The sequence below is a fragment of the Lynx rufus genome, unplaced genomic scaffold (assembly GCF_022079265.1).
Source record: "Lynx rufus isolate CCGP_SWC_20201006 ecotype Redwood Valley unplaced genomic scaffold, mLynRuf1.p SCAF_1, whole genome shotgun sequence".
Classification (NCBI taxonomy): domain Eukaryota; kingdom Metazoa; phylum Chordata; class Mammalia; order Carnivora; family Felidae; genus Lynx; species Lynx rufus.
Genome location: NW_025814823.1, coordinates 129316272 through 129341873, shown reverse-complemented (window position 1 = coordinate 129341873; position 25602 = coordinate 129316272). Strand labels below are relative to the sequence as shown.

Genomic DNA, 25602 nt, shown 5'->3' with positions numbered 1-25602 from the left:
ATAAAAGGAAACAAAACAAAACATAAAGCGCGTTAATTTACCTGAAATGTTCACATATGGCACAGATGTCACTACAACTAAGTGTTCCAGAGTTACATGCCTATGAATCTCCGCTTCACAAAGATACACGGAGACACATCCTCGGTAACAAAGGCACAAAATTAACCAGAATGAACATGAGATAGTAAAAAACCCTCCTTAGTTCCTACTTACATATTTTTGGTGAATATTTCAGGGAGAAAAAAAAATATGTCACCTAACACTTTAATCTGCTTCTGAAACTGAACCACATTTACATGGCATGACACTAAACCTACATTTACATGGCATGACACTAAACCTAAACTCTGTCAGCACCGAGTTTAATGATGCAATTAAAAGAGGAAAACGTCAGGTTCAAGTGAGTAGCACTTGTTTTACCTTATAAGCTAATGTCCTTACAACCAGACATTAGCACCACTACTGAGAACTGGATGGAAAACATACCATTTAAATAAAAAAGGCAAACTATTTAATCATGAAGTCTCAGGACAATCCAATACCTTTGGCTGCAGTTAGCATGGTGGATGCCAGCTCACACTGCTGGGATTCTATGTGGCTTAGAGTGAACCAACGAGGATAGCGGTTGGGAACAACTGACGCAATATGGTGTGGGCGGGTGAGGTCTCCAGTTGGAGCAGTAGATTCCAATACTAGTAACCTGTAATGAGAAGACAAGGCAGTTGGCTCCCAGTTATTCCTGGTCCATCACCTTGGCCACAGGGTCTGGTCAGAAAGCAGATGAATGGGTAGATGCTGGGAGAAACTGCTCAGGTCCTTGGTGCAAGAAGAGCTGGTACAGCTACACTCTGCTATCTGGATGCCAAAGTCACCTTGTTAATTGCTCATTACCCAAACTTAAGAGATTTCTTTTCCTTAGCATCATTCAAAAAATTGCAATTATTCAAGGAAATTAAGATATATAGCAATGAAGAGATCTGAAACACAAGGCTCGATGCTTACCTACTTTAAAATTTTTGAATCTTATCACTCATTAAAAAAATAAGAATCAACAGAAACTGATAGTCAGGTGAACATTTAAGACTGAGCTTGCGGGGCGCCTGGGTGGCGCAGTCGGTTAAGCGTCCGACTTCAGCCAGGTCACGATCTCGCGGTCCGTGAGTTCGAGCCCCGCATCAGGCTCTGGGCTGATGGCTCAGAGCCTGGAGCCTGTTTCCGATTCTGTGTCTCCCTCTCTCTCTCTGCCCCTCCCCCGTTCATGCTCTGTCTCTCTCTGTCCCAAAAATAAATAAACGTTGAAAAAAAAAAATCTTTAAAAAAGACTGAGCTTGCAACGGTCAGGGGTCAGTGGATAGCTGAAATGGATAAGCTAACTCATTAAAACACAACATAAGAGAGGAAGTTAGACAAAAAATAAACTCATGCTTCCTGCAGAATTAGTTCCTTATTACTTCAGGAATTTGTAGTTAGAATATGTTCTATCAATCCTATCAGAGATGATGAATGCAAATGATCCAAGTATTTGTCCTTTGACAGTCTTGCATAAATTCAGTGAGATCTCTAATTTCAATCAATGTTTGACTGAGAATATGTTGACAAATAAAGAACAATTATTGGAAAACAAAGCACGTGCTTAGCAATCTCTTCCAGATAGAAGTACCAAAGAGATAAGCAGAGTAGCTACAACTGCAATTATTCCTTTACAATAATCAAAACGCTGACCTTAATTCAGGTATACCAGTGTTAGGGACTATGGAATAAGAGCTGAAGACCAAAGGGTGTGAGGCTGGCCTTGGGGCCTCACCCAAGAGCAGTTACTGCTCTGCTAAGCCAAATGCCTCACTTTCATTTCCTTTTATCTAGGGACAAAGAGATGTGAGCATTAAAGAGTGGCAAGGTAAGCTATTAAGTAAGAAGAATTTTGGTGGAGTTGCTATTTAACTTTCCAAAAAACCTAGAATGCCCCTGTGTTCACAGGCAGATCTTTCCAGAGTTGCTGTAGAGGAAACCGGTCAATATGCTAAAAGGATGAGAAAATGAGTGCTAAAAACACCCTTTTCCCGCTCTCCCACCCTTCTCTCACTTCCACAAGGACGAAGAAGCAAGTAAGCTACAGGTCTCTTTTCTTTCCTGTTGCCCTGGCTGCCTTGAGAGGCTCTAGTAGGTCACACTACCTCCCTTCCACAGCAGTCTTTTAGCAGGACTAGTGGCAAGTAGAAGAAAAGGTTGGAAAACAATCCCCCAGGGCCCTACTAATATCCCCCATAAACAAACTGCCTTGGCAGCAACCAAGGACAAACATCAGTGAGTTTCTGAGTGTTACAAAGCAAGCCTTTCTACCTGACAGATACCTTCCCATAAGCTAGAATCACAGAGAAACCTTTTATTTTACCCCTCAACTTTACAGTGGTCCTAGCAATCATATAACATTAGCATTCTTCCCTTTCAAACAGGAGCAAAATTCTTAAGATTTATGGAAGCATAGAGCTAAGCATCTGTCTTCGTCTGACAACTTCTATTTCAGCTTCCAAAAATGGGAATAAAAACTTACAAAACTGTGCCCTAAAATAGACCAAGGGGTATAAAGTAATTTGGTGGGGGGATTTCTGCTTATGTTAGTTATTAATTGATCTGGGGACATTTTAAAAATTAGATAAGAGAGAACTCAACAAGGTTTCTCTGACAGGTTAAACAGATTTCATGGCGCCAAGGAAAGAATACCAAGTTAAAAGACGTCAGACTCAATACACATGGGCACACAGGTAGGTACACACACACACACACACACACACACACACACGCACACTCACTGCATAAAAAAAGAGGCCTCCTGAAAGATGTAACCTGCCCTCACACAGGCAAGAATTTCTTTCGAATCCACTACAATGTTTCCGGACACAGAAACTTTGATGAAAAGATTCTACGGGACCAAACTACTCCCCAGCACCTCAAACTCTTAGGCGTGTGTGTACATGGTCTGTCTTTCTTTGGTGACTATAACTAAGTCTAATCTGCACTTTAAGACAGGAATGTTTTAATTATTTAAAAAAGGAAAAATCTCATATTTTAAGAAAAGGAGATATGCCTTTCAGGTCCTTAACGTTTAATAGGCAACAGTTAAGATTAAAAAATATAATCTTGAATTCATTAAAAAATATTCACCTAGACAAATTCATGGTAAAAAATATTTGATGAACAGACTTTAAAAAGTAAAGTGAAGGGGCACCTGAGCGACTCAGCCAGTCGAGCATCCGACTCTTGATTTTGGCTCGGTTCATGATTCCAGGGTCGTGGAATCCAGCCCTGGGCTGGGCTCCGTGCTGAGTGTGAAGTCTGCTTGGGATTCTCTCTCTCTCCCTTTGCCCCTCCACCCCTGTTACCCCTCTTGTGCACTCTCTCTAAAAAAATTTTTAAGAATAAATAAAAAGGAAAGTGAAAATAGGAAGGTCAGTGGCAGAGAACAACATAATCTAATTATCATTCATGAAAGGGAGGGCTGGGGAGGAGACGGAAGCAGTCAGACTGAGGAGAGCAGGTCCTGGAAAATGCCTAATAGTGCTGCCTTCAACCCTAGTCACCAGGCCTCATCCTCCCTTAAGCTCCAGGTGAGCACAAAGGGGTTTCAGCGATACTATGGCCTTCCTGCACTATTGATGCAGCAGGTGTGAAGGGCTCCCTCAGGTATTACATTCAGTCAAGTAAACTTATTATTTACCACTGTTTCAAAATCTAATATTTTCAAAACAATTAACTAATTAGGAAGGTTTCAACTGTTGCTCCCTTGTGATTAAACTTGGCCTAAAATTGTTTAATTCCCAAATTCTAGCTTCAAGAAAAGTTAAGAAAAAGCCACCATGAGCACAAGTATGATAGCAGTCTAGGAGACAATTCTTCCTTTACTGTAAAATAAAAAGCCAAACAAGCCAACAAACAAACCACCACTACAACAATCCAAGAAGCATAAATAGTTTCTTTAGCTTTGCTGCTGCCTACAAGAGATATGAATGAATGAGAAGTCAGTTAACAGCCATTTTTTTCCCAGTGGGAAATTTGGATTGCCTCTGCCCGATTGGGCTGTGAATACGTACCGCATTGCTCTCAGTGCAATTTTGTATGCCAATTCAGCATCATGAGGTAGGAGAGAGGTGAAGAGATACTTGGCAAATGTGTGCATTGGAACGCTCTCCCGATGGATTATTTCGCCTAAACCACTATATGGTCCGGCTGTGGGAAGAGAGCATACACATTTTACATTCCTAAAAAAGGAACTAAGACTTCTTGTAAAGTATATTTTTAAAAATTTTTATGTAACGTTATGACATATACAAGCTATTCTAGTTAAGAATGTAACCAAAGTGACATAGTAGAAAGAAATACAATTCTTAGTCAAAAATGATTCCACAGGGTGTAGTATCCAGTATCCAATCACTTCAGGAACAGTCCCCAACTAACTGTACCATAGCGAAAATGAGAATCACAGAACTAAGGGGCAGAGCTTTTTCATATTATAACTGCTTCAGAGAAAGAAACCCTCTGAAGCATAAAATCTCACTGAATTCAAGAGACATCCTTTCTCACTGTGTGACATCTGAGCATCCAGATTTGCAAACGCACAGACGACTGTGCAGCTTAACTGTGGAACCTGCCCCCGGACCCCATCAGTCTTGTGGGCACGGACAAGTCAGGTTTCCAGAAAAGAGTGCTTCGCCTCAAGGGAGGACTCTTAAACCACAAATCCCAATGCAAAGACTTTAAACACAGTTGCTTCTAATAAGCAGAAATAGGTATTAATTCTCGGAAAGTGATTAATAATAAAAGAATAGTTAGTAATCCATTTGATACTCACCACAGGCAAAAGAAAAAAAAAAATTAAAGTAACTGGAAATCTACTACTTTGAGGGCTCCAAAAGACCAATTTCAAAAGTAAAATTACATTTAAGCTGTCAAAACTCATTTCTTAGTAGGTTATGACAGGCATGGTGACAGAACTAACTTCCCTTGTGAGCTCTCTGAACGCTGCCCGAAGAAAGGCAATACCAAATTTTAAAATAAATTTTGAAAGGAAACCACAGTGGTTAGTTCAACTACTTTCCACTTAGGTACTTTGAGGTTTAGTTACTGTAAAGTGTTTAATAAATTAGTTTCCATGTCACCTTTGGGTAACATTTGTTTAATGATTTCTAGAATTATGAACCATGACACTACTGCTCAAAGGACATAATACATTTGTTTTCCATGAGAAAAATCAGTCTGGCGAAGAGTTTAGAATGCAAGAAATGTCAGTTCAGAAGAAATGGTGTGAAGAGTTGGAATTGGGCACTGAGTAGGAGCATGATACATTACAGATAATTTTAATGGAGATTATTTTAACATTTCTGTATTTTTTGGTTAGTATTTTTGAACTGTTCATTATTTAAGGACTTTGAAAATCGTATTCTCATAAAAATTTGTTTTTTTACCTAGGCAAACTAAAATCCACCCTAGAGTTCTAATTTTACCAAATCCATGACCTTTCTTTTACGTTTAAGACATTTAAAAATATTCTGCAAAAGTTGATATAGCATTATAGTTCTGCCTTTAGTTTAAATAATGAGGCCAAACTATTTAAATTATTATTATGGACTGAAAGTTTATATTCCCCACCCCAATTCATATGCAGAAGCCCCAACTCCCAAGGTGAACTATACTTGGACATAAGGCCTTTACAGAGGTAATGAAGGTTAAATGGGTTCATAGGGTATGGCCCTGATCCAATAGGATTAGTGTCCTTATAAGAACAGATATCAAAGAGTTCTCTTTCTCTTTCTACCCTTCTGCTTGTGAGAGCACAAGAAGACAGACATATACAAGACAGGAAGAGAGGGCTCACCAGAAATTTAATTATCGAGCACTTTGGCCCTGGACTTCCCAGCCTCCAGAATTGTGTGAAATTTCTATTGCTTAAGCCACCCACTCTGCAGTATTTTGCTATGGCAGCCTGGGAAGACTAAGACACTAACTCTACTTAAGGCCTAGTTATAGCAAACTTGTAGACTATCTATTTTCTTCATTTCTCCTCCATTTCCTTTCAATGTTTCCCTTAAATCATCAAGTTACCTTTTTGTGCTATGCAAAACAGGCCAGGATGCATAATCAACACTTCTTGTTATGATATCTCCCAACAAGAAAAACATTCAGCCGGTTATTCAGAATTATTTGTAGATGAATAATCAGTGTAATCCCTGAACTCCCAGAAGTGCTTTACCATTACGTCAATTGGCCCAATGTGCCAATATTGCATTGTGGTCAAAAGCGATCAACACGCAGCAACAATACAGGGTTACTACTGTTTCTTTTTCAGAAAAAGTTAGCATCTTTTATTTCAGAATAGTTAGTGTCTGCTAACTACTATGCTCCTGAAATTTACAAAGTAACTGTAAGAAGAATTGATGCCCCAGTGCAGTCAACTCAGTCATGGAGTGCTTATTTTCAGGAGTTTACAGAAATGGTCCCTTGGCTTCCCCTTAGACTGCTTCCCGTCCTGCACTACCCATTCTTTACAGTCCTAGCAGGATCAGGAAAGTAAAGGAAGCTGTGATGAATCAACAGCATTCCTTAGCAGGCACAGTTCTTAAAAAAAAATGTTTAACAGGGAGGGATGCGCTAATCAAAAGCTAAGAAAAAGTTTTAAAATATTCATGAGTAATGAACATGGAGACATTTAAAAAGGCAAATGATAAACGGGTATAAGACACTATCAACTCTATAAAAAGCACACATTCTCTTCCTGTCCTTCAGTATAATGGAAATCAAAACTCAGTTACTAAGAGCCAATGACAACATAAAAGTTTGTGGCTAACGGTACTGCTTGTATCAAAAGGAATTAAACAGGAGGGAACTAAAACAAAACAGTAATAAAAGAATGAAGATCACCTGAAATTTGCCAAGATAGGCTTTTTTTAATCTTTAGAAGAAAAAAAAAGTTAAGGAGAGTGCTTCAAAAAATTACTATCAAGAATTTTACCAAAATTACTCTTGTTATTAAGAACATTTTCCCTTTAAAATACACTTATAAAACACACAAATGTATGATACTGTAAAATATATTTGATAAAGGTTTTTCTTTCAAAGAGATCTTTAGCTTTAGACAAATAAAAGGCAGTAACATATTATTTTCTCTAAATCCTTTCCCTGTATGCAACAGTTCTAAATACATGATGAGAACACCACACTTTACTCATCTATCAATCACAGACAATCCCACAATAATAATACCCATGTACTTAAGATATAGAAGCAACTTTACCCAGTAGGCATCACCGAAATTTGCATAAAAGATTAGGCTAGTATACAAATTACACTTACTCTTTTCCAGAAAAAAAACAAAACAAACAAAAAAAACTTTTTAAAAATAATGCCAGCCAAAATTTCTTAGGCCATTCAGCTCTTGACCTTATAAAAAGAAGAGAATTAAGACTGCCTTAGACAGTCCATGAAACTTTGAACTTGGTGAATCTACACTTAATGAATTCTCTGAAAGAATTAGCGAGTGGTAATTCATTCCTGGAGCCTCCAAGTCCTTTGCTAACACATGCAAAACGACATACTCAAAACCCAGATGTCATGTAAAAGCCAAAATAATAATTCAGAGGAATGCCGATGAATTTCCATTTCATCATTTAAGTGATTAAGTAAATAGGTACATGGCTACCAGCAAGAACTCGCAAATTATCAAACTTAACATTTATCTCAGTAACAACATAGACTAAATAGTGACAGTCCTTTTCAAGGTTTGTGGCATTAAAAGGGGCTCATTTCTAACAGGCTATCTCACATCACCACTTATATCAAATGACACACAAGTGAACATCAGTACTTTTTGATTAAGTGATACTATTTTTTGGATAGTAAACATTCCTGTGACATTCAGTGGCCATACCAATCAGAATAACTACCATACTGAATGCATAAAAACAGTATTCCCAACATAAGAAAGCTTAGTGCCTCAATAAAATTGGCAGAACAAGCAGAAAACTTCTTTATCACACTACCTTCTAATAGGAAGACTGCTTGCTTGCGAAAAATTTTCACCAGTGTGTCATCCAATTCAATTTCCTGAAGCTTGGAAATGAGCTGCTCCTCATTCCGGCAAACCTTCTCTTGTGTGTACAGCCCGTCAGGCATGATACGCTGCTGTCCCAGCCCTATCAGGGCGACTTCCACAGCTAGTGTTAAATAGGATTCCCCCTCTTCTAAGAATTTGTGTGCAGGGAGATGCTGGTATTCCAGAGACTTGCACTGTCCTGTATTCTCTGTAAAATGTCACAAAAGAAAGCAGAGTTCAGATACTACTTTTGCAGGCACCGATAGGTATACATGTTTATTTTAACCAGGACCATTAAATGAATCGTTGACTTTATTCCAAGAAAAATAGAAAACGTTTCTTACGTTAAAGTGCGTAGTTTTCTATATCTTTTAAAAAATGACCATGAATGACTAGATATGTATGTTTTAAGGGACAGAATATTACAAATATTTTCCTCCCACTGAAAATGAATCACCAAAAACCCTACAAATTTAAGAAGAGATCTTAAGAATACTAAAGAGTAAAAAAAACCCAAAAAAACAAAAACAAAAAAACAAAAAAAACTTTACTTAAACAAGAGTAAACTTATATAATGACTGCCATAGTTACCAACTCTTTAAAGCCCGGCATTAAAAAAGAAGTTGTTTCCAAAGTGTTATCACAATATTGGAATTTAATGAAGAAATTAGAGAACACAACATACTAACCAATTTCAAGGTCCTTTCTGCTATCAAAGAGTCATATCAGTTATCAAGAGGAACGATTCTTTGAGCATTCTCTTATCTCTGCTGAAGCACTTCTATGAGAAATTTTAACCAACTTCAACCATCAGACTCCCAAGGAAAATGAATTCAGAGTCATAGCTTTCACCGTCCTGACAGAGTCTGGGGCACCCATAATCCATGAAGGCAAACACCACAGGGGAAATTGTGGAGGGACAACATTATTAATCCTCTGTGTTCACCCATTCATGAGAGCAGAAAAGGGACAGTACTCCCTCCCTGCCACACCTCTGTCCACAGCCCACAGGCAGTTATTTTAACGCTGATTCTTAAGTTTCAAGAGGCCAGAGAGAAATCTCAAAACATGCTTTAAAGGAATGTGTGATGTAGGGGAACCTGGGTGGCTCAGTTGGGTAAGTGTCTGACTTCGGCTCATGTCATGATCTTATGGTCTGAGAGTTCAAGCCCCGCGTGGGCTCTCTTGCTGTCAGCACAGAGCCCACTTGGGATCCTCTGTCTGTCTGTCTCCCTCTCTCTCTCTCTCTCTCTCTCTCTCTGCGCCCCTCCCCCACTTGCCCTCTGTCTCTAAATAAATGAACTTAATAAAATAAAATAATGTGTGATGTAAAACACTTTTAGTGACATTAGATAATCCTCTTAAAGTAGACTACAACCCATTTAAGTCACAAGTAACTTCTAAGGCAAAAACAAATTTAAAAAGTAACCAAATTTCTAGTTCCCAATTCTAGGATATACATCTTTATCTTAAATCTTAACGCTGGAAAACAGTCATAAATGCAGATAAATTCTTAGATGCAGAATCACTAGCTAGAAGAAAATACGTATTTCTAAGGTTCTTTAACACATGCGCCCAACTGTGGATTCGAAGATTTTTCTCAGCGTGTTAAGTTTTCCATAAAACCATGGGAATGCCCATTTCCTTGCTCCCTTGTTAACCGAAAGTACTACTAACCGTACAGATTCACAAAACCAAATGTGACAAGAAACACTGACCAATGCCACTCAAGGTTTAGGGGAAAAAAAGCACAGGAGACAATGCCAACAGTGTTACCTGTAAAATCGGAGAACCCAGAGAAGCTTTCATCATCAATTCGGCAAGCTTCCATAAGGCTGCTAAAAAGAGTGCCCACAGGGTCCAGGGGGTGTCCAACCCAGCCCTCCAGATTGGTTATCAAGGTGAGGCTTTTATGGGGTAGCTCTGTATAAGAAAAGAAAATTGAGGGATGGAGACAAGTAGAGGAAGAGATGCTTTTAATAGTGGCATCCTAACAAATTAGTGCTGAATTCCACTGGCAATTCTTCTTTAATTAAAAAAACGATCGTACACATAATACCCAACATGTGAACAATTTGGTGTTCTCAAAGTTTACCTGTAAATCCATATAAATGGTGCCAACTTTCGAGGACCAGGCCTAGGTACTGGGTTTACATTACCACTTATACTATTAAATTATGTTACATGAGGAAAAATGAGTTCCAAATTTTTACCGAGAAGTGAGGAACAACTCCCCTTACTTCCCCAAGAGTGGCATTAGAGAAGACTAAGAAGTCTCCCTGGAATTATACTGGATAACTATATTAAGAAGATACATCAAAGTCAATGTTCACTGGGTCACCTACACGGGAGACTAGATGGCAGTGGTAACCTGGGTCCGACTTGGGACTTCTCTATGGGTATCATTTAATTACTACCCTAGCACCTATGAAAGTCCTCATTATCATGGATCTGTAAGCCATTAAAGAGAGGATCTTTGCCACAAAGGGGAACTACAGCAGAAGATAACATAATTTGGATGAAACATATCCTTTGCATTTTCTCAACAGAATGGTAGCACTTTCAAGTTCTTATGTTAAATTCCAGTCCTGAGAAAAAAGCTGTAAATATTCTAAGATATGTTCTTTGTTGTAAAATATGCAATATTTTACATCCAAGTATTTACTAAAGTAATAAATAAGAGTAGCTCCTTCTTAGAGGAAAATATAATGAAATCTATACACAAGATAAAATATCCAAGAAAAAAGCTGACTTTTTGTAAATAACTGAAGAACCATTTCATGGATCCAACAGTCCTTTAGAAGCCTTCTGGTTTTAGACCATCAACTATCAGTACATAAAAAATAAACCATGGCTTGGCACAATATATGAAAATTTATAGAAGTTGAGTCTTATATTCCTTGGAGGGGTCTTTCCCTTTAGTTTCTGTCACTGTCTTTCATATGGATAATCAGTATGAAAAAAGAAAGAGGAGTTTACTCTTGGAACAACAAAATATATATGTTTTATGGGGGGGGTGATATATGGTGAAAGGAGGTGTGGTACTTACACAAATAAATCTATTATCAAGTGATGGAAACGACATAAAATTTTATAAAGTATTTCCTCTTATTTCTTTCCACACAAACATTAGTGAAAAAAGAGAAAAGAGAGAAATAAACAAAAAAAGGAGTGTCATTTTTTTTTTCAAAATCAAGAAGCAAAGTGAAGTAAGTCAGACAGAGAAAAGACAAATACTGTATGATCTCACTTATAAGTGGAATCTAAAAAAAACCCCCAAGCTTCTAGATACAGAAAAAGACTGGTAGTTGCTAAGGCAGGGGTGGGTGTGGGTGAAATGGGTGAATGGGGCCCAAAGGTGAACATTTCCATTCATAAAATGAACAAGTCATAGTGATATAAAGTGCAGCAGGACAACTACAGTTAATAATACTGTACTGCAGGGGCACCTGGGTGGCTCAGTCAGTTAAGCCTCCGACTCTTGATTTCAGGGTTCCTGAGTTCTAGCCCTGAGTGAGGCTCTGCGCTGACAGTGCTGAACCTGCTTGGGAACCTCTATCTCCATCTCTCTCTGCCCTTCCCCTGCTCATTTTCTCTCAAAAATAAATAAATAAATAAATAAATAAATAAATAAATAAATAAATAAATAAACACTTAAAAATGTATTAATAATACTGTACTGCATATTTGAAAGTAAATCTTAAAAGTTCTCATCATAAAAAAAAGTTTGTCAGGGTGCGTGGGTGGCTCAGTCAGTTAAGCATCCAACTTCAGCTCAGGTCATGATCTCATGGCTCGTTAGTTCGAGCCCTAAGTCAGGCTCTGTGCTGATAGCTCAGAGCCTGGAGCCTGCTTTGGATTCTGTGTCTCCCTCTCTCTCTGCCCCTTACCCACTCACACTATATTTCTCTCCTTCAAAAATAAATACAAATGAAATGAAATGTGATCATTTCAAAATACATAAACATCGAATTATGTTGTACACCTGAACTAATTTGTTACATGTGAATTATACCTCAATTAACAACAAAAAGCTGACATATTATGCCAAACAGTATTGAAAATGTACAAGGTGTATATACATATACTAATCTTGATCACATAACAAATAGCTGTCATGGCAGTTTGGAATTGTAACAGCTGTGGAAAACCTATTCTTTTAATATGAACCAATAAAAAAGTAGAAAAGATATAGGTATAGAAATGTAATCACAGTAATAATTAAGAATAGTCTGAAATAAGTTATCATTGCTCACAAGATAAAAGAGAAATGGGTCTAAGAATGGTCTCAAAGACAAATTAAAGGAGTCTAACTTAACACATATTCTAATTTACCTATACAAACTAACATTTTTTACACTTTCCGTTTCTTAGATAATGCAACATTTTAAAAATCTTTACTTATTTTTTATTTTTAGAGAGAAAGAGAGTATATGAGTGGGGGAGAGGAGCAGAGAGAGAAAGAGAGAGAATCCTAAGCAGGCTCCACGCTCAGCATGGAGTCCGGTGCAGGGCTGGATCCCACAACGACCTGGGATCATGTCCTGAACCAAAATCAAGAGATGGATGCTCAAACGACTAAGCCATCAAGATGCCCCAGATATTGTTTAAAACATTTTTTTAAGATGGTTTATTGAGAGAGAGAGAGAGAGAGAGAGAGAGAAAGAGAGAGAGAGAGAGAGATTGATTCCTAGGCAGGCTCCATGCTGTCAGCACAGAACCCGATGTGGAGATCATGACCTGAACTGAACAGATCATGACCTAAAATGAAATCAAGAGTTGAATGCTTAACCAACTGAGCCATCCATGTGGCCCTAAAAACAACATTTCTAAGAAAAGTTTATGATTTTTTTAATCTGATAATCATCATGACCTAGCTTTATTTCTGCAGTACAAAAAGTGCCTCACTTCTCTTAGCTTGAATTGTTATTATCCTTTATACTTTTCAGAAGTAGCTATAGACTGTGGCTACTTTTGGCTATAGATTGTGTTTAGGGGAAGAGGGATTTCAGAAAAATTTTTAAAAAATCTAAATAGTATGTTTTGTAAACACATCTGGTAACCAGTTATGTTATGAAGAACATGAAGAAATGAACAAAATAATGATAGCCAGGGATATTACCTTCCAATTTCATTTGAGCTCCCCTTTCTTTGGTTACAATTTTAACTCTGAAATTTTCTTTCATCATATAAATGATAATGTTAATTAACATCTATAATAATTCTGATATAGAGGGTATTAAAAGTTACAACAAACACTCATTCCAACTTTCAGCCTATTACAACAACTTGTGATAAATTTTAGCTGTATCCTTGGTGTGTGTATAATCATAGAAGGATTAAAAACAAAAACATAACTCAAAAAAAACCTCTAGCAACTAAAAGTATTTGTCTGAATAAGAAATAAAACTCCACAGTGAAAAAACAAACCTAATCAAAGCAACATAAAAAAATTTATAATCTATGGAAGGAACAAGAAGTGCATTAATTAATCAGAAAAAGCATATGTATTTCTTTTTCTGATCAGGGCCTTCTGAGTATAACTCTCTGAAATTACTGTTACTCAGCAGTACTTATTTAAAAGATTAATAGTAAATTAAGATAAAGAGAAGTTAAATGTGTCCTGTCAGTTGGCAGCTCATCAGATGTTATTTACAGAATTTGAAAAATCAAATCTGATCACTTTAAACAAATACCATGTCCCGACACACAAACTGTTACAGCTAAGAAGTTTTAAAGTACTTACATATTATGCCAGGCTCTGTTTTAAGAGTTTTGTAGCAATTAACTTATTTAATTTTCTCAACAACTCTAATAAATAGATCCTCTACTAAGCTCCATCCACAGATGAGGAATCTACTGCCTAAGGTCTCCTAGCTGGGACCCAATGCCAGGATTCAAAACAACAGTGTGCCCCCAGACCCCTTACTGTTAGAATTAGAATGCACTTTCACAAAATAAGCTATTGGATCACTGGCATTTTTGATAATTCAGACACACTAAATAACTACTTGAACAACAACAAAATTATCCCCTTAAAAAAGTTAACTAACCTAAGAAATGTTTTTAAAAATCCTACTTCTTACATTTAACCAAGACAAAACGTGCCTCAAATTTCTCACAGATCAGCTATTACATATTCCAAATGAGTGGTGAGTAAAGCCATCTCCTAATTTCAAAAGCCATCTCTCCCCAAAAGACGACAAAATCCAGTGATGTCATCACCAAGAATCCCATTCCAGTGGAAACAAACTCCTTCACATTCACCTTTTTTCTGAGTCCGGAACATTTCCAACTGTTTCTGTTGCTGTCTTCTTAACGTGTTAACAATAGCTATTGCTAGTCTCAGGGCTTCTCTGGGGTACCCATGAGAACGTAATGCGTCCACTCTTGCACAAGCTGTAGGAACATGTTCTAAAACAGAAAGTTAAGGGGACAAAGTTGTCATCGTCAGATATATGTACAAAAATAGCATGTAAATAGAATGATGTTTTCCCCCAAAATACTATTAAAAAGACCTAAGAAGCCATTTCTGAACTTGGATTTGAATGCAAAACTCAGCTCCTCCTGCCAAGCATTCATCCGTCTCCCATTGAATCCCTCAACTCTCCACCTCCCACTCCAATAATGCTATAGAAACGAAACAAAGAAGTAAGTCATGGAAATGTCTTTCCGGTTTGGCCACTTACCATGCCAGAGGGGCCACCCGCGGGAGTCAAAGAGGGAGTTTTCAGTGTCGTCATGGTAACAGTAGTTGGTGTATAGGTCACTGCTGATAATGTGCTGCAAGTGGCTATCCTGCCAGTGGAGATCGCATGCCTCGATGGCTCGGGTGAACACTGTCCGATGTGGCCTGTTCGATGAATCTGTTTTTTCCACAATTCAGAAAGCCGTGTCAGCTATTATTCACATGTGAATAAATCAGTCATACCATTCTGTGGCCAGATGTTCATGAACACACCCACACACACTGTCCTGCACCCCCTAAGCAGAAAGATGAAGGGTGAATACTCTCGTGTCCTAAGTACTAGGAGGCAAGTCAGCCCAAAGAGCCACCATCCACTCACTTGTTTTATCAAACACAAACACTCTGCAGCCATCAAAGCTAAGGTTAAAGGCATCCTGCAAAAAGAAGGGTCAAGTCTAATTTCCATGCCAAATACACTCAAAGGAGGCACTCGGCACAAAAGTCACATGAAAACTCACTGCTCCCCACTTCTGAGGTGCTGTGGTGGGCTGCCCTGATGGGATCAACAGCTCTCACAAACACTATGCAAGAGATGCGACACCAGCCATGGAACCTTTCAGGAAGATGCAATCAGCCTTTAAAAGATATGCATAAGGGTTGTGCTTTTGGTTGTATTTTTTAACTATATTGTGCGGTTTTGCACAATTAAAACTATTATGCTTCTTGGGATATAATGCTTAAATGCCACTTTATATCCCAAAGGGCATAAATGCATATAGTTAACATTTCACAAAGCCACACAACATAGCTACAAAACAAACCAGCGCACTTACCTTGCCCCTATAGGCTGCCTCCTGACTCCTGTGCAGGTTCCATGACTGGTGTGATGTCCCCAGCATAGTGTATGCCGGGGCATCACAAAAGAGCAGAAGCATACACTCCGAAGAGGGTTCAAGTTTCAGGACCTGACGGAGAAAAGAAATGTTTGGGGAATGAAGAATTTTCTCATCCTAAATCCTGGGATTATTCAGTCCCTCTGGATGACATGGTTCCAATTCTGCAACTGCAATCCCACACCTCGGGTCCCCACTCCAGACTTACCTTCAACTGTGGCACAAACCTTAGCAAGCCTCAACTGATAATCAGGAAAACAAACTATTCTTATATAGATTTTACTTAGCTCAAGTATCACCCCTCACTGTACTGAAGCTTAACTAAATGAGAAGCAAACTGGAGCTTTGGCTCCGCAAAGATGTAAAGGGAATCATAAAAACCAAAACACAACCGAATTGAGAAGCACTCTGAAAACTCATCTGGTGCAACTCCCCTATTCTGCTGATGGAACTGAAAACTGAGAGATTAAAGTGACTTGCCAAGGTCACACAGCCAGGCAATGGTCATCAAGATCAAAACATAAATATCCACACTCCAAACTCAGCTATTTCAGCTGTTGTGACAGGCTTCAGCGAGGTCTTCACAAGAGAGACCTTCAGTTTTACCAAACCTTCAGCTTGGTTTCAGGTCAACTTAGATATCTGTATTTAAATGTGAGACATATCAAAATGTATGATAACTGAACACGCAAGGCATAAATAGTGACGTATCTGTCACGGCCCTGCCCAGTGGGCAGATGAACACCTTGCAAAGAGGAAGAGTGGGCCCTACATTTAAGGCCCTTTGAAACTACTGGGGCTTTGTGTTGAGCAGAGTAAAGATATCCCTACCCAACAAAAAACTGGTTCCGTGACCTCTCACCCAGTGTCAACTGGGTAAATATTCCAAAGTCCAAATTTTACACATTTTAAGTGGCTCTGTCATTACACTTATTTAGCTCAAATCACAGAAAGAGAATTGAAAACTAAATCAAGCCTTTAAAAAAGCAATTTAGTATAAAGCATATATTAAAAGAATTAAGAGTTCTACTTGTCAATTTGGCTCACTGTGGTATCACTTAAGAAAAGTAAGCTGTAGAGCATGATTCCATTTTTTAAAAAAAGCAGAAATCTCAGGGGGTTTGGGTGGCTCAGTCACTTAAGCATCAGACTTCAGCTCAGGTCATGGCCTCACAATTCTTGAGTTTGAGCCCCGTATCAAACTGTTAGTGCAGAGCCTGCTTTGGAGGATCCTCTGTTCCCCTCATCTCTTTGACCCTCCCCCACTCACTCTCTCAAAGAGGAACATTTACAATAAATAAGATAAAAAATAAATAAAGCAAAAATCTTAACTTTTCACATGTTTGTGATCGTATGAGCAAAGCGAAAGGTACAGGAATGCACCACACTTCCAACGGTGGTTAGCTATAAAAGACTAATAAAACCAATTCTAACAAAAAAGGCTAAATACTAATGAAATAATAACTAAATGAAAATGTAAGATATAACATTGTCTGTAACAACCTGGGAAATAAAATAAAGATTATGTACAAAGACAATGGCTACAAAGATAAAAAGTTAGTTTCATTAATATCAAAATTATGGTCAATTTTTATTGTAGTATCTGTAGTTCTGTTTTTATTAAAAAATATTTTTTTAACGTCATTTATTATTGAGAGACAGAGCAAGACAGAGCATGAGCATGGGAGGGGCAGAGAGAGCAGGAGACACGGAATCTGAAGCAGGCTCCAGGCTCTGAGCTGTCAGCACAGAGCCCGACGCGGGGCTTGAACCCACCAACTGTGAGATCATGATCTGAGCCGAAGTCGGGCGCCCAACTGACTAAGCCACCCAGGTGCCCCATGTAGTTTTTTTTATTTTTGCAACAAGACGGAAAAAAGAAACAGATTACATTCGCCAAATTTTCAAAATGATAAATACACAAATTTGTAAAAAGTTGTTAATAAAGCATATGTAATATCAATACACGTCGATTAAAGAAAACTTGGGAAATTCAGAAAAGTAAAAGAGGAAACCATTAGCTCATTTATCAAAAAATTAAAATAAAAAAACTGGCCACAATTCTGGTATATTAAAAAAAACAAAACCTCTTTCAAAGAGTGCGGATTTTAATACTGTTGTTGTTAATTAATTCTAACAAATAATCTTAGCGAAGACAAGACCTGATTCACCCTTCACATTCACTCCAATCTGCCAGCACATTCAATTCTGCTCATGGTCTGCGTCATGCACACACTGTGCCCAGCTGCAGAGGCATGGCGGCTGGGCTCTGCTGGCTTTCCCCAACCAAGCCTGCTCAGCACTCCCAGCACTACTGCAGGCTGAACATCAGAGTCCCTCTGTAGAGATGTCTCTTCTGACAGCCTCTTGCAGGATGCGGATATTCTGCTAAAAACAGAAACTATGGTGCCTTTACCTTTAGGCCCAAGAAATATTACCCTTAGAAACTAGATTCTAACTTCATATCCCAGGACCAAACCATAAAGGAAATGAGCGGTTTCATCTGGAGGCTGGATCACTTCTTAAAGGCTTTCTAAAGCCTATGGAATATTTATGTTTAATCAAAGGGAAAGTAACCAAATGTAAAGTAAAATGTAAACTGTAAAATGTTAGGATGGCAGTCCCAAAAAGCGGGTGGGAAGTGAAACACAGAGAAACAAACAGTTAAGTAAAAGGAGATTAAAGTAATTTACCTATATAGATATAGATATACCGTTTCCTAGAAATGGAAGAAAATAAAACTAAATTGTAAACCTGAAAATTCTATGCTTCTAGAAAAGAAACTGGGATGTACTTATTTTCTCTGAAGTTATGAATTAACATAATCATGGGCAATAAAATATGACAGATTTCAAATACTGAATTCCCAAAGCAAATAAATATTTCTAGACAAAGCTGAGGCAGACAAGCATCTCTTCCAAGTCCTAAAACTTCTTTTTTCAAAAGATTTTATTTTAAAGCAATCTCCACAACCAGCATGGGGCTCAAACTTACAACCCTGAGATCAAGAGTCACATGCTCTACCAACTGAGCCAGCCAAGTATACCTTAAAACTTCTTTTTGGTAAGACAAGTCCCTATGGAGTAAAAGACCTTATTTTCTTTCTCTGTAGATACTGAAAACACTATAGTAACATTCACACTTGACACAATGGCCAGCTCTTTCAGTAGTACCAACTCCATATGAGGCCAGCACATACAGAAAGACAATCTGGATTCTGGATCCTTCCATTGTCATTTAACTCCCACTTTACATTGGTCATAGTCTGTCAAATCCCCCAGACATCTCCCCCGCCAAAAGAGGCAGCAGGGACACAAAAATCACACAAAAATAGTTACAGGAATAAGTGAATGAAATTTTTATTTGTTAAGACTTAACTTCTGTAAGGACGTGGTTCTGAAAGAGAGGAGAAAATTGTGTAGTAGCTGGAAGAGAAAATGGGGCCAAGGAAAGAGTTGTTTTTTGTTTTTGTTTTTTGAAGATGAGAGGAACTTGAGCTAAATGGGTAGATCCAACAGAAAGGGAAAAGCTGAAAAAAAGAGCATAGAAATGAAAGACACAGGTCCTTAAGAGGACATCTGGAAATGTCTGGAAGCATCTCTTAGTTGTTCCAAAGACTGGAAGGCACTATCAGCTTACAGTACGTGGGAACAGGTATGCTACACAATGCATTATAATAAAGAATTTTCCTACTCTAAATGCCAACAGCATCCCATGCCCCTCCAACCCAGTCACATAAATGTTTGTTATGTTTAAAATTAACAAATTTTAACTGATTAAATTACACAGCAACCCAAATATGAAGTGGGTTGCACCAAAAGAGATAAAAATAGTTTCTCAAGCCTCTCAATATTTTGTTTTACAAGGTAATATATTACTTCCTTATTCCATGATTTTTTTACATTATTTCAAACTAAATAATTAATAGGGAATTTTAACACATTTTAATACATAAAAGTACAATATTCATTTGTATTCTGATAATATGAAAAAGCATACACAAAGATATCAGGTAAAAATTAAAATACATACAATCACAGTCAAAACACTAAGTCCCTGAATTGTGAATTCTTAGTGGGCAAAATAATTTTCCCACGTATACTGTATTACTGTTGTAAACATATATGCACAATTAAGCAAATATAAAGTGAGCAAAATATTACTGTGGACTCACCTTGGTTAGCATTTGCACCCTGAGGCAAAGCATTGGTTAAGTTGGGTAATTCACTGCCATGATTTCCATCTTCCCATGGACAGACATCAACACTGTTCCACTTTTTCAGCTGTTTTAGCCAACTGGCTTTCTGTTCCAACTTGCAGTGGGGGTTTAAAACTATACACATCCACAGAGCACCTAATTTAAAGGGAGAGAGGGAAGTAAATTTCAAATATCATAAAAATTTCCAATTCTAAAACCTAATGATACATTTTAAACCCTTTCAGAATGGACCTAGGTCTGCCATTTTTATAACTCTATTCTCTCCTTAATCTAAGCTACAAATCTCATATAGAGTTTAATGGAAAGAAGGACAACAGAGCCCAAATTTGAACCAAAGATCCAAACATGGTTACATATAAAGATGAAAGATATTTCAAATGCTAACTGTATCACCTTCCTACTTGTGTCACATTTTGGACAAAAAAGACAAAAAAGAAGTAAAGTCCAACTTACCACTTTAGTCTACAAACAGATTTTATATATGGATGCTGTAACAAAGCACTCTAAATGCTTCTTCCATGCAAAAATTAAATTTATTTCTAAATTTACCTTTTTACAATAAAATCATAAAGGTACTATAATGGACACAAATAAATAATTTCCTAGTTTTACAAGCTTTCCAAACTTTATGATGTTTTTAAATTAGAATGCATATCAATTGATACGCGTATGTATATTTCAACAGATGTTTTAAAAATAAAATTCACTTAAACATACTTCCCCCTAAATGATTTCACCAGAAATTAATCTTATTATATATATTTTTTAATGTTTGCTTTTTTTTGAGAGCGACACAGAGTGTGAGCAGGGGAGGGGCAGAGAGAGAGACACACAGAAGCAGAAGCAGGCTCCAGGCTCCGAGCCATCAGCACAGAGCTAGACGCAGGGCTTGAACCCACGAGCCGTGAGGTCATGACCTGGTCAAAGTCAGAGGCTTAACCGACTGAGCCACCCAGGTGCTTCAAAAACTAATCTTATTATAAATGAAATCACTAAATTTATGTCTTTATGTGAATGAAATCATTAAACATTAATCAAAATTTCACTTGTTTTTCAAAGGAAAAACCATAATGAATTTATTTTTTTAAATGATTTAAGTTTATTTATTTTTGAGAGAGAGCACACATGAACAGGAGAGGCACAGAGAGAGGGGGAGAGAGAGAATCCCAAGCAGGCTCTATGCTAAGAGCTCTATGCTCTTAGCATAGAGCCTGATGCAGGGCTCAATCTAACAAACTGTGAGCCAAAATCAAGAGTCAGATGCTTAACCTATTGAGCCACCCAGGCACCCTGCCATAATGAGTTTAGAATGCATAACTCATAACTTGAATAGCTAATTAGGTAGCTAATTCAAACAAATACTTCAGAAGTTCTAAAACTACAAGTTTTACTTTACTGATTTCAAAACAAAACAGATTCTAGTACTTCAAACTCATTCACAATACTTTTTCTTTTAAAGGTACATGTGTGGGGCACCTGGGTGGCTCAGTCGGTTGAGCATCCGACTTCCGATCAGGTCATGATCTCGCAGTCTGGTCCATGGGTTTGAGCCCTGCTCAGGCTCTGTGCTGACAGCTCAGAGCCTGGAGCCTACTTCGGATTCTGGGTCTCCCTCTCTCTCTGCCCCACCCCTGCTGATGTTGTCTCTCTCTCTCTCTCTCTAAAAAATAAACATTTAAAAAAAAAGAAAGGTACGTGTATCTATGTGTATTTTAATCAACTGTGTTAGCCAAGTAAATAAAGGTAGAAACAACCACTGTGTTTTGTTTGTCCAAAAGAGATGTTTTGCATTCTTTCACATATAAAATTAACAAGATTCCCAAATGTGCATCAACAGATAAATGGATAAAGATGTGATGTGTACACACACACACACACACACACACACACACACACACACCAAGGAATATTATTCACCCATAAAAAAACAATGAAATCTTGCCATCTGCAGCAACATATATGGAGATGGAGAATATAAATGCTAAGTGAAATAAATCAGTCAGAGAAAGACAAATATTGTATGATTTCACTCATATGTGAAATTTAAGAAACAAAACAAATGAACAAAAGCAGGGGAAGGAGGGAAGGAAGGAAGGGAGGGAGGGAGGGAGAAAGAGAGAAACCAAGAAATAAGACTCTTAACTATAAAGAACAAACTGATGGTTACCAGAGAGAAGGTGGGTGGAGATATGGGTGAAACAGGTGATGGGGACTGGAGAGTACACTTATGATGAGCACTGAGTAATGTACAGAACTGGTGAATCACTACACTGTACACCTGAAACTAACATAACAGTGTATGTTAACTATATTGGAATTAAAATTAAAAACTTAATAAAATTAGCAAGCTTCTTCAATTATAGAATCTGATATTTTAAATATCAAACAATTTTTACCAACAGAAAATTAAAATTGCCACAACTGATTATTTAAGCCACAAGTATTTAAAAATTACATTTCTATATTTTTAAATGCCAATTAAAAACAAAATGTGATCAGTTAAAATGGAATAAACCCACTATTGCTTATCTCTCTCCAAATGTACAAGAAGCAGCACCTTGAGGGCTCTAAAAAGTAAATAAACAAGTAGATTGGAGAAACAAAACTTTAAGAAATAAGCCATGTGAGGCTGATTTCATGTTACTTTTTTCCCCCTCTTTTGTCTCCTGGGTTGGCAGAAAATTAGTCCCATTTTGGGAACTTTGTAGAGGGCACATACAACAAAAAAGGAAAATATCATCTAGTTGGTGAGAGAACTGGGAAAAGGGGACCCTCCTGACACAATCAGGAGCTGAAGAGGGAGACCCCTAAAAACTATATACCAACAGGCCCACATCCTATGTACTGGGCAGACCGCAAGCAACAGAGGCAAGGCTTTGAAAACTTTACTGATAATGTCATCCAAAGAAGGTAAAACAAAACTTATGGTCTGAATCTACCCTGATTGTTGACTGTATGCTTTAAAAAACAAAAACAAAACAAAAACAAAAACAAATTCTCCAGAGGATTTTAAGAAGACTCAGATTTTCACAACACAATATTCAAAACATCCAGGATCCAAAATTATTTGGCTTACAAAGAAACAGGGAAATGTGATCAATTCTCAAGGGAAAAAACAATCAACAGTGCCAACCAAGATAAACCATATGTGAGAATGATCAGAGACTTTACAGTAACTATATAACTATGCTCCATGAGAAGGTAAACACTATTAAATGAGTAAAAGACAAACTATAAAAAAGAACTAAATGGGAATTTTAGAACTGAAAAAAAATATATCTGAAATAAAAAATTCACTACATAGGATCAGTGGCAGGATGGATATGGCAGTGGGAAAAGTTAGTGAATATGAAAATAGAAATGATCTCATCTGAAGAACAGAGAAAATCAGAAGAAAATGAACCAAACCTTAAAGACAAGTGGGAAAACATCAAAATGTGTAATATTTGTATGACTGGAGTCTCAGAAGATGAGACATAGATACAGAAAACTGTGGAAGAAATAATGACTAAAAACTTCCAAATTTGTGAAAATATATGAATTTACAGAACGAAGAAGCTCAACTAACCAGGAAAACGGTAAGTTCAAAGAAAGCCATGCCCAAACATACCATAATCAAATCAATGAAAACCAAAGATAAAGAAAAAAAACCTTGAAAGTAAAGAATAATAAAAAACCATACAGAGAAGAATCACTCAAATAATTAGATATTTCTCATCAAAAATCATAGAAGTTAGAGGACAGTGAAACAATACCTTCAAAGTGTTCAAAGAAACTAAAGTGTCAACCTAGAATTCTATATCCAGCAAAAATACTGCTCAGGAATGATGGTGAAATAAAGATTTTCTCACATCAGAGAAAACTAAAGTATTTGTTGCCAAAAGATCTGTTCTAGAAGAAATGCTAAAGAAAGTTCTTCAGGCTGAAGAAATTAATACCAGAGGGAAACTGAGGCTTTTAAGAACAAAGAGCAATTAAGAATAATAAATATCTGACTAAATATAACAAACTGCTCTTGTCCTTTTAAGTTCTTTAAAATAAGTATGACTACTGAAAGAAGAAATCTGAATATTGTCTTGTGTCATTTTAAATGTATGTAGATGTAATACCCATTTAGAAAACTATAAAGAATGGAGAGTAAAGGAACCTATAAGGTTGTTAGACTCTACATTCTACTTAAAGTGGCAAAATGTAACTCAAAATAGACTGTTTAAGGCTAGGTATGTTTAACACCAAAACCATAAAAAATATACTAAGAGATAAAAACAAAAAAGACAATACATTAAATGAAATACTTAAAAAGGTTAGAACAATCCAAGGAGGACAGGAAAAAGCAGAAGGAACAAGGAATAAAAACAGAAAGGATAAAGAGACTTAAATTCAACTACATCAATAATTACATTAAATGTAAATGGTCTAATCATACAGATTAAAAGAGATGGTAAATTCAGATTAAAAAGACCCAACTCTACTCTATGTACAAGAAAGATACTTTAAATAGAATAACATAGATTAAATGGAAAAAGATATACTGCGTAAAACTTTCAAAATAAAGCTTAAGGGGCCATATTAATATCAGACAAAGTAGACTTCACAACAAGGAATAGTTACATCAAGGATAAAGTGAGATGTAGAATAAAAGGGTCAGTTCTCCAAAAACAATGAGAATCCTAAATGAGTAAGCTAAACCCAACATGAAGACTTCAAAATACATGAAGCAAAAACCAACAGAGCTTAAAGGAGAAATAGACAAAGTCACAACTATATTTAGAGGGTTTAACACTCCTTTTTCAATAACTAATAAGACAAGCAGACAGAAAATAAGGATGAAGAATACCAACTCTATCAACCAATTTAACCTCACTGACATTTATAGCCCACTCTACCTACCATTAATAGGAAAAACAAAACATTACTTTTTTTAAATGCACAAAGAACATTAACCAAGACAGTCCATATTCTATGCCATAAAACAAACTTTGACAAATTTGAAAGAAGTGAAATCATACGAAGTATACTCTCTGATGTAAAAGAATTAAACTAGAAATCAGTAACAGGAAGATATTTGGAAAATTCCCAAATATCTGGGAACTAAATAACACTTATAAATAACTCATGAGTAAAGGAGGAAGTCACAAGAAAACTCAAAAAATATTCTGTAATGAATGAAAATACAAATAAAATATATCAAAATTTGTGATGCATACCTGAAAACAGTTTACAGGGAAATTTACAGGGTTAAATACTTATCCTGGAAAAAAGAAAGGATTCAAAGCAATCATCTAAAATTTTGTTTCTGTTTATTTTTAAGAGAGAGAGAGAGATAGAGCACAAGCAGGGAAAGGGCAGAGAGAGAGGGAGACACACAATCAGAAGTAGGTTCCAGGCTCTGAGCTATCAGCACAGAGCCCGATGCAAGGCCTGAACCCATGAACTGGGAGATCAGGACCTGAGCCAAAGTCTGATGCTCAACTGACTGAGCCACCCAGGCACCCAAAGCAATAACCTAAATATCCACCTTAAGAAAATGAGAACGCAAAAGCCAGCAAGCATAAGGAAGGAAATAACATCAGAAACCAATTAAATTGAAACCTGCACCCCCTCAATTCAGTGAAACCAAAAGCTGCTTCTTTAAAAAAAACTAATAAAATCAGGGGCACCTGGTAGCTCAGTAGGTTAAGGCTCCGACTTCAACTTGGCTCATGATCTCAGAGTTCCT

The 25602-nt window shown here is 37.2% G+C and overlaps 1 protein-coding gene across 2 annotated transcripts in view; it reads right to left on the bottom strand.

Annotated features, from left to right (window-relative positions):
- The window catches only part of ZSWIM6 (zinc finger SWIM-type containing 6), a 195156-nt gene that overhangs the window by 4755 nt on the left and 164799 nt on the right, over positions 1–25602 (bottom strand). For both annotated transcript variants that reach the window (XM_047086923.1, XM_047086932.1), the window contains exons 5-11: positions 19839–20018; positions 14773–14949; positions 14351–14497; positions 9860–10006; positions 8031–8291; positions 4089–4224; positions 543–700 (exon numbers count right to left, since the gene is read on the bottom strand). In XM_047086923.1, coding sequence (XP_046942879.1) covers positions 543–700; positions 4089–4224; positions 8031–8291; positions 9860–10006; positions 14351–14497; positions 14773–14949; positions 19839–20018 — 1206 coding nt within the window. The remainder of the gene's footprint in view (positions 1–542; positions 701–4088; positions 4225–8030; positions 8292–9859; positions 10007–14350; positions 14498–14772; positions 14950–19838; positions 20019–25602) is intronic.